Genomic DNA, 9,962 nt, shown 5'->3' with positions numbered 1-9,962 from the left:
TCCTGGGTGTAGTTTGATGGTTTCTATGATTTTTTTGTAAAGGTTGTAAATATTACACAAAGAAAAGAATTTATTCTTTAGACACTCCTTTAATAAATTAAAAGACAAAGCATGCACAACCGGAATGTTACAGGCATATAAATACATGTATTCTTGAATGTTATCTTCACTTAGAAGAAAGTTTTCCTCCTTCTTAGAAGGTGTTTAGACACACTTGATGAGCCAAAAGCCATAGCTTGTAGCTGAGCAGTAGATCTGCATGAAGTGAAGACCTTCTCCACACCTCTTCATAACCAATACGACATCTGTTGTTAAAAAACATATTAACATTAAAAACTTTTTTTAAAAAGGTTTCCTTCCCAATCTTCCACCATGCAGGACAATTTTTGGTCTCTAGAATCTGGTAGTAGTTACTACAACCAGTATTAAAATGTGTTAATGAGAATGAAAAGTTATACTAGAAATAAGACTGCCAATATTTAAATGAAACAATAAATTCTGTGCTAAATAAGAGATCCTTGAGGGAGGAAGAAAGAAGAAACTATGAATTCCTTACCAACACTTCCTTTTCCCATTTGTATCTTCTTTACTTCCAAAACTTCGTTTCTGTCTGAGCACTGGAACACAATGATCTTTATTGGATTGTTCACTTGGTTTTATTGTCTGCATACATTTAATTGTTGTAAGAAACTTGCCACATTCTGGAAATCCACATGACCAAGCAAGATCTTCAGCTGTTTGCCCATTCTTATTACATAAACTGAATTTGAGACAAAAAATTAGTTAAGTAAAAGTTGACAATTGTTTAGCCTTTTTTAATATCTTCCTAACAAAGGTGCTTTGGGCTTATACAAATGTTGGTTGCAGAATAGAAGAGGTAAAGGAAGCATAGAGGAATTCCATTTTTGCTCACTATTTATCCTCAATGGCTAGCACAGAGTACAGCACAGAGTGGGCATTTTATTTTTGCACGAATGAAAGAGTATTCTTTGTTCACTACAATGAGTTAAGTACGCAAAGGAAGTCAGTGAGAACTTCTATAGAATGGCTTTTCTAAACCAAAACTAAGATGTAACACTGCCATGACAGATGAATAGAACTGTATCTCTGATTGCTTAGGATCCATTTTTTATTTATTCAAATTGAATACATAGTATTAGATGTCATTAACAGCCTAAGTTAACATTTAAACATTAACATTATCAACGGCAAGCATCATGTAATTAAGCTGTAGGAGTCTGATTAGTTTAATCCAAGAAAATATAAAATTTGAAGCCACTGATTTCATACTTACTCAATTTGGGCGTCACTGGCTACAAGCAGGCTGAGGCATTCCATGCTTCCAACTTTTGCTGCTTTGTGTAGTGGAGCTTCTCCAAAAACATCCTTACAGACAAAACAGCACATTTTAGTCTCTCCCCGAAACACTCTAGTGGAAGTTGGTGGGTGAAGTCTATTGTTTGAGGAAGCTATTTGAGGAAGCGGGGTTAGAAATGCATTGTACTGGACCGAATTTTTAAATTCTTTTTTTAAAATAAAATTCACTTTGTGCCCTATTAAATACAAAGTTGTCATTAATAAAAATATGTGCAGCCACAGCTACAAACATACATTAAGTTTTAAGTGAATAAAAGCAAAATACAATCCTACAGAAGTAAAAAAATTACAATTTAAAATTCACCATACTTTAATATTCAATGAAGATGCAAACTACCCTAAGAAAGTTCTGTAAGGAATTGTATTGGTTGTGAGCATGCCTCACAAGTATTGCTATCCTGAGACTTTTAATTTGGTAATGGAGCAATTGTTCCTTTGGAAATGAACTGTAGACCTTGGAAATGCTGTCCCATGTGGTAGCCAGCAACCATATATCCAGCTAATGAGCACCTGAAATGTGGCTAGTCTGAATTGAAATGTGCTGTAAATGTAAAATACACAGCAGATGGAGAAGACACATGAAAAGAAAATGTAAACTATCAGTAATGTTTTATATTGATTACATATGAAATAATATTTTGGATTAATTGGGTTAGGTTACTAAAATTTCCATGTTTCGTTTTACTTCATTAATGTGGCTACTAGAAAATCTTAACATACGTGTCTCACATTATATTTCTATTGGACATCGCTGCGACAGTCACGTTTCTAATAATTGAAACGACTGAATATCTCGGCGTCTAAGAAGTGTTTGTGTGGATTTGGGGTGGAGGGGGAGGGTTGCACACGGCAACAATCAGTTACCTAGTTACCTGTTGGTTGAGGTCAGCGCCGGTCTGCAGCTGCCAGAGAAGAAAGCAAGCAAGGCCGCCACCTGCGGCCAAGTGGACAGGCGACTGCTCGCAGGGATCCGGGGGTGCGTTGACGGAGGCCCCGGTCTCCAGCAGATGCGTCAGACTATCCACCTGCGAGAAAAGAACAGCTCCAGCACCGCCCTCGCCTTTGTCAAGGCTCATGCCCTCCCTGGATTGAACATCTTCCTCCACTCCAAAAACCTTCCAACTCTGAAGAGGCTTGACTTGGCAACGCCAAGTGGTCAGTAAGCCATCACCCTAGCTAGCCCTCCGTAGAAGACTTAAGCCTGCAGGGCAAAAGCAGCCTGAGTCTCACCTCGGGGTTGCAATCGAGCAACAGCATCTCCCACCTAAAGTAGAGGACTGGAGTGCTTGGGAGAGCAGAGCGGTGAGGCGCTCGCTGCAGACAAACAGGTAAGAGAGCACAAGCCGCCCAAGAGCAGAATTTAAAGATCCCCAGGGCCAACGGGCCGGCCCCTCCCCGCCGCGCCACAGCTCTGGCTGCGCCCCAGCAGCCCAACCCTGGGATGCCGGCGTTTCTCCGCCCAGCTGCAGCCGCACGTACACAAACACTGACACGTGCAACCGGGAACCCAGAAAGGCTGGCGGGGAGAAAGGAGGAGGAGGCAGCGCGGGTCTGCCAGCTGATTGGCCCAGCGTGAGGCGTCAGGCCCGCCCACCTTGGGGCGGGGCCCCGAGCTGCTCCCCCCCGCAGCCCTTGTGCGCGTGCGTCGTGAGGGACAGGATTCCGGGCGGTTGGGCTTCAGCGGCCGCCATGAGGCGCGCAGAGTTCGACACGTCTCACGCTGTCGTGCTCACCTCTTTAGGCCCTTTGGGAAAGCGGAAGTCGCGGGCGGAGGTTTTGGTTTATGCTGGCACGCACGTAACCAGGAAACCAGGGAGCTACAAGGAGCTCGGCTGCAACACGACCTTTGGAAGCTGCTACGCTTGGTGCTGGCGCCGGGGTCCTAGCCTCCGGCTCCTGAGGAATGAAAATTCCTTCTTGTCTCACGTTCAAAGTCGCCCCAGGCTTGGCTCTGTCCCTCAAGGCCCTGGACGTTTAGGGAGGAAAGCGGAAGCTGAGGGGGCGATGGGGGGGGCAGGAGGAGGGGCGGCTAAGGTGAGCTAAGGGCATGGGTTTTCCCGCAGGGACTGCGCCCCCCCCCCCCCAGCTCCAGCACCCCTCTCGCCTTTGTCAAAGCCCACGCCATCCCGGGACTAAACATCTGGTTTAAATGGTTTATCAAACCCCACCCTTTCGGGTTTAACATGATACCATGTCCGTTATGGGAATGATGTAAAACGAGCCAACCACTGTAATGTGACCCCTCTTGGAGGTGGGTTAGGCGCAGTGCTGGCCTTGCCGCCTAGGGAAGTGTTGAGGGTCCCCAGCTTTTAGCCCTGAGCTTGCCGAGGCGGGAGCCCCCCACTCATCATGTGGAGAGTTAGGGGATAAACGAAGGGCCCGGGCCGTGGACGCTGAGGACCCTTGGGGCTCTTCCCCGTGGGCAGGGCGGACTAGCTCTGAACCGCTGGGGCGTGGCGGGAGGAAGGCTCTCCGGAGCTCTTTATGCTGAGCCATTCCTTTAGCTTGAGTAATTCGTTTTTGTAAAGCTTTAGGAACAGACAGACATCCTGACTTCAAACCGTAGCCATTGAACGCCTGTCAGATAATCTCTGGACTCTTTCCCTAAGCACTTTTTTATTCGGGTTAATCTAGCTAAAAGCTAAAGCTCCAGCCATATATGTATTTTCCTTAACATCTTCAGCGATTCCCTTCTATCTGCTGATACCTTTGAGAGCAGGACTGAAAGATAGTTTGTTATAATGCTTGTAGAGGACAAGCTCATTGTCCTGTGAAGATAGGTGGCCTTTTAGTTCTAATTTTGGTTACGGTTTATTGTTTATTTTGTAATAAGAGCCATAAAATAATTTTGCAGTAATTCATATTACTAGACTTATGCAGTGATCCAAGGTTTCAACTGAGAGAAAAATGCACAACATGAGAGGTGTGAGTTAAGGTTTATTCAGGGTCTTACTGAGGACTGTAGCCCCAGAGACAGCCTTCGGATAGCTCTGAGGAACTGCTCCAGAGAGGTGGGGGGAGGCTATTTTATATGTGATTTTGTTGTTGTTGTTAGGGAACACGTGCAGTCAAATGTATCTTGGTAAAAGATCACTGCTCGTCACAAAGAACAGATATCCCAAGTTAATGATTATAGGGCTTTTCTATGTATGGGAAGCGGGGTTCATTAAAACTCTTCGTGAAATGCATGTGTCTAAGGGCCTGTTTGTCCAAAGCACAGAGCCTCCCGTTTTCATCTTTAAATTTCCTCTGAAGCACAGAGTGCCCATCCTGTTATCACCTTAATCTCTTCATCTGAAGCATCCAGTGCCCTGTTGTTCAGCGGCTGCAGCGGGTTAATCTTTGAAGACTTGGATGGTGAGCAAAATGCTCTTTGCTCTTTTATTTGCAAAGGGGTAGTTTTAAACGTGTTTGTTTATATGCATACTCGAACATAAACGTGTATATGTATTTATGTTCAAACACATATATAGAATCGTACTTGTGTTCTTTTTTTTAATATTTAAACTATTCACAGTACATTTTTATGCTATTTAAAGAATGTCAGAGATACATGAGAACACATGTCCATATTGCCAGTTTTCCTTTTCTCATATTTTTCATTTAGGTAAGTACTGTTTTTCAAAGCTTCAAATTTGCACAGATGTTCATTTTCAGGATTTCCTAACTAATACAAGGTATTATCAAAGAAGTTCCTAGAGTTCTAAACATAGGTTTTGCAGTTAACATATCATGCAGTGGGATATTTGTGTGATGGATGCACTTCCACATTACATCCTTTCTCTTGAAAACAAGATTCTGTTCAGCATGCATTAAATCTGGTAATTATTGTTAACTTCCTGTGACATATTTAAATTTCACAAGGAAAGGGAATGTTGTGAGTAGTTGTTAAAGCTTTTATCCCTTTAATCACTGCATACTTGTCCATTGCTCATAATGTTTCCAAAAAATTCTTTATGTCTCAGGTAAGTATTTGGTTTAGTCTTAAAAATGGGCCTAAAAGCCATCTAAAAACTGAGCAAAGCTGGTAGAGTACAAAAATATACAGAATAAATACATTTGGGGGACAATATCTTACTGGCAAGTAACTGGAGATTTTACTGAACATGTAGCAAGTGGGATCAATTTTCTAAAGTGGAAGATGGTCTAAGATGCATATTCAACAGTCATTCTTCCAAGCATTGCTGATTCTACTTATGTTTAATTTGCTGCTAGATGTGTTTGAACTAATCAAATGTAATTCTGCCTTCACTGGCATGCGCAGTCAGGAAATCCATGTATGATCCTTGTATGATTGTAAAAGCAAAAGATTTCCCACAAATAAATTCTTCTTGTGCTTTATTATATAAACCCTTCCAGCCTTGCTACTTACTCAAACTTCTTGGAGAAGGTAATAAGTTATATAGTTATTATAAACAACTGCTGCTCCAGGATATTGTGGCACAAAGGATAGATAGATATTTAGATAGACAGATAGGTAGATGGAAGGGAGGGAGGGAGGGAAGGGAAGGGAAGGGAAGGAAGGAGAGAAGGAGTGAAAAGGCAACTCTTCTTTACAAAAGAATTCCAAATACTTCATGTAGACACTCCCCACTCCAGGAAATAGAGATTAATCCTCTCCCCACACTGTTCTCTTGAGTGTGGGCCACGCATAATGCCTTGCTTCTGAAGAGTAAGAGTATAGGAAGAGGGGAAGGTAACTTTACAGTGGAGAAACCTGTGAAACACTACCCTGGCCAGGTATTTGTTAATATTATCAGTGATAAGTCATGATGATAGCATGCACCCCTGATATGATGTGTTGAGAAGGATACTTCATCTTCCCAAAAGTCCATAACCCAAGTCTAACCATGAGTAAAATACCAGGTAAACCCAGGTTGGGAGACATTCTACAGGATATCTGGCCAGTACAAAACTGTCAAAGTTATAAAAAAAAAAAACAAGGAAAACCTGAGAATCTGTCATAGACCAGAGGAGGCTAAGGAGACATGATGACTAAATGTAGCGTGATAACCTGGATGGGATCCTGGAACAGAAAGAGAAAATTACAGTAGTCCCCCGTTATCCACATTTTCAATTTCTGTGGTTTCAGACCAACCATGGTCTGAAAATATTAAATGGAAAATTACAGAAATAAACAATTCATAAATTTTAAATTGCATGCCGCCCCGAGTAGCATGATGAAATCTCACTCCATCTCCATCTCCGTCCCTCCTGGGAGGGGAATCATCCCTTTGTCCAGGTTAGTCACCTAGTAGCCATCTGGGTTATCAGATTTACTGGGTTACTGTGTTCAAGTAACCCTTATTTACTTAATAATGGCCCCAAAGCACAAGAGTAGTGATGCTGGCAATTCAGATATGCCAAAGAAGTTATAAAGTCCTTCCTTTAAGTAAAAAGGTGAAAATTCTTGATGTAATAAGGAAAGATAAGAAATCAAACACTGAGGTTGTTGAGATCTACAGTAAGAACAAATCTTCTGTTTGTGAAATTGTGAAGAAGGAAAAAGAAATTTATGCTAGTTTTGCTGTCGCACCTCAAACTGCAAAAGTTACACTTAGTTAATTTTCTAGATTTAGTAATGACAGAAGATACCTAAACCAGTATGAAGCTAGTTTTAAAAAAACAAGGAACGAAAAATCTCACAATTTCTCACAACTTTATTACTTTTTATTCTGATCACTATTTAATTTTTTATTCTGATTAACCAATACACTTTAGTTCCTCTGTAAAACACACTGCCGGTTGCACTGGTCACTGGGAGATCTTACCAGGCTGTTCTGTAGAATACTCAGTTACTTGGAATCACAGCAGTTTGAATTTTTTTCCACACTATAAGGATTATTATAATATGTAATATAATTATTATATAACTGGTGAGATATGGGTAAGAAGTGAGAGATATAATTTTTAAGAAGACTAAATTGACTGCTTTCAGATTCCTCAAGTAGCTAAGAAAAATGCTTTCAAAGCAGGTGAGGATAAATCAACAATAAAGGATGGGGAGAAATAGTTCTACCCTCAAATTGTTCCACAGGCATTTTTCAATTCATATTCCATTTTAAAGAAACATAATCTGGAATTTGTATGCATATGGTTTATGCAAGGAAGACAGTTCTGAACTCTCACATTCATCCTCTATTTAAAGAAATAGCTTCTGACCCTAAGTGAAAAGGTGGGAAAATAACTATATATTTACATATTTTAAGTTAAAATGTATATCATATGTTTGTATACGCACATTAATTTCCACCTTGATTCTTGTTTAATTGATAAACTACAAGCCCCAATAATACCAGATAAGAGGGCTCTTATTGCATTGATTGTGCAACCTATTTCTTTCATTTAGGAAACAGAGAGTAGCTGAATATATAGAATACCTTCAGAAAAAGCATGCATTATATTTTTTGTGTAGGCCATAGCTAATTGATATATTTGATATATAATTTAGTGTAGAAAGTTGAAACTCATTTTCTTACAGTAACTCAGATTTGTCAAAATTTGTTAACATCCTACTCAAATTAATCTTTGTCCCTAAGAGGAGAAAATATATAGATAAAATGTTGGTTTTACTAATCAAGTAATAATTAAAACAACTAAATAACAGTAATATATGATGTCAAGATAAGTTCTACTCAAAGCATGTATCTAATATTCTACATTTTCCAGCTACTTGAAATAATGTGTAATTTTTAAGTAAAACAGCTGAGTTTCAAACTTTTGACACATTTTCCCAAATTATCTAATAAATCATTTTTATTATCCAATTATTTTATGCAGGTGCCATGGATAAATTTCTTACATGCTTCATGTTTTTTAAGAACTAAGTAACCAAAATACTTTGAAAATTAGGTCTGTAAATAGGTTCATTCACTATGGAAAGCAGTATCTATCACTCTTCCTCAAAGTATTCAAAATAGAACTACCATATGATTCAGCAGCCCCGCTTCTGGGCATATAGCCAAAGGATTTGAAATTAGAATCTCAAAGAGAGATTTTTCCCTCCACATTCACTGTGGCATTATTCACAATAGCCAAGACAAGGAAGCCACCTAAATGCCTGTCACTGAATGAGAAGATAATGTGGTAGCTATGTAAATGGAATATTATTCAGCCTTAGAACCTGGAGGACATTATGCAAACTGAAATAAGCCAGACACAGAAGAACAAATATAACATGATCCTACTTATATGAGGGATCTAAAATAGACTCATAGAAGCCGAGAGTAGAATGTTTGTTACTAGGGGTTTGGGGGGGGGTGCGGAATGAGGAGGTGGTGGGCAGAGGGTATAAAGTTTCAGTTATGCAAGTACTAGAGATCTACTGTACAGCCCAGTGCCTACAGTTAACAATATTGTGTTGTATACTTAAAATTTTGCTAAGAGGGTACCTCTTATGCTTTAGTGTTCAAATAAATTAGGTGGGAAGAAACTTTTGGAGATGATGAATATACTTAGCATGGATTGTGGTGATGGTTTCATGGGTATATATTTACGTCCAACGCCATCAAGTTGTATACATTAAATATATACAGCTTTTTATATGTCAATCATACCTCAAAGTGATTTTTTTTTTACATCTTTATTGGAGTATAATTGCTTTACAATGGTGTGTTAGTTTCTGCTTTATAACAAAGTGAATCAGTTATACATATACATATGTTCCCATATCTCTTCCCTCTTGCGTCTCCCTCCCTCCCACCCTCCCTATCCCACCCCTCTAGGTGGTCACAAAGCACGGAGCTGATCTCCCTGAGCTGTGCGGCTGCTTCCCACTAGCTATCTACCTTACATTTGGTAGTGTATACAAGTCCATGCCACTCTCTCACCCCGTCACAGCTCACCCCTCCCCCTCCCCATATCCCCAAGTCCATTCTCTAGTAGGTCTGTGTCTTTATTCCTGTCTTACCCCTAGGTCCTTCGTGACATTTTTTCTTCTTAAATTCCATATATATGTGTTAGCATACGGTATTTGTTTTGCTCTTTCTGACTTACTTCACTCTGTATGACAGACTCTAGGTCCATCCACCTCACTACAAATAACTCAATTTCGTTTCTTTTTATGGCCAAGCAATATTCCATTGTATATATGTGCCACATCTTCTTTATCCGTTCATCCGATGATGGACACTTAGGTTGTTTCCATCTCCGGGCTATTGTAAATAGAGCTGCAATGAACATTTTGGTACATGACTCTTTTTGAATTATGGTTTTCTCAGGGTATATGCCCAGTAGTGGGATTGCTGAGTCATATGGTAGTTCTATGTGTAGTTTTTTAAGGAACTTCCATACTGTCCTCCATAGTGGCTATACCAATTCACATTCCCCCCGGCAGTGCAAGAGTGTTCCCTTTTCTCCACACCCTCTCCAGCATTTATTGTTTCTAGATTTTTTGATGATGGCCATTCTGACTGGTGTGAGATGATATCTCATTGTAGTTTTGATTTGCATTTCTCTAATGATTAATGATGTTGAGCATTCTTTCATGTGTTTGTTGGCAAGCTGTATATCTTCTTTGGAGAAATGTCTATTTAGGTCTTTTGTCCATTTTCCATTGGGTTGTTTCCTTTTTTTGTTATTGAGCT

The 9,962-nt window shown here is 40.1% G+C and overlaps 1 protein-coding gene across 1 annotated transcript; it reads right to left on the bottom strand.

Annotated features, from left to right (window-relative positions):
- Positions 1-552: 552 nt before the first annotated feature.
- ANKRD37 (ankyrin repeat domain 37) lies at positions 553-2,763 on the bottom strand. The gene is made up of 4 exons (XM_022570976.3): positions 2,608-2,763; positions 2,250-2,402; positions 1,295-1,386; positions 553-760 (listed from the first exon to the last, which is right to left on the bottom strand). Exons 1-4 carry the CDS (start codon positions 2,632-2,634, stop codon positions 553-555), a joined length of 480 nt encoding a protein of 159 aa, XP_022426684.1. The 5' UTR covers positions 2,635-2,763.
- Between the last annotated feature and the right edge of the window lie 7,199 nt (positions 2,764-9,962).

Source organism: Delphinapterus leucas, chromosome 21, assembly GCF_059928025.1.
Source record: "Delphinapterus leucas isolate spDelLeu-1000000601 "Yukka" chromosome 21, BTC_Dleu_Yukka2, whole genome shotgun sequence".
NCBI lineage: Eukaryota > Metazoa > Chordata > Mammalia > Artiodactyla > Monodontidae > Delphinapterus > Delphinapterus leucas.
The sequence above is the reverse complement of the archived record's forward strand: the minus strand, read 5'-3'. Positions and strand labels throughout refer to the sequence as shown.

Excerpts from the sequence above, each read along its gene's own strand:
- ANKRD37 (XM_022570976.3), bottom strand. The coding sequence starts at position 2,634 with ATGCTGTTGCTCGATTGCAACCCCGAG. Across the intron at positions 1,387-2,249 it reads GCGCTGACCTCAACCAACAG|GATGTTTTTGGAGAAGCTCC; the intron begins GTAACTAGGTAA and ends TTTGTCTGTAAG. Across the intron at positions 761-1,294 it reads GCCAGTGACGCCCAAATTGA|TTTATGTAATAAGAATGGGC; the intron begins GTAAGTATGAAA and ends TCTCAAATTCAG.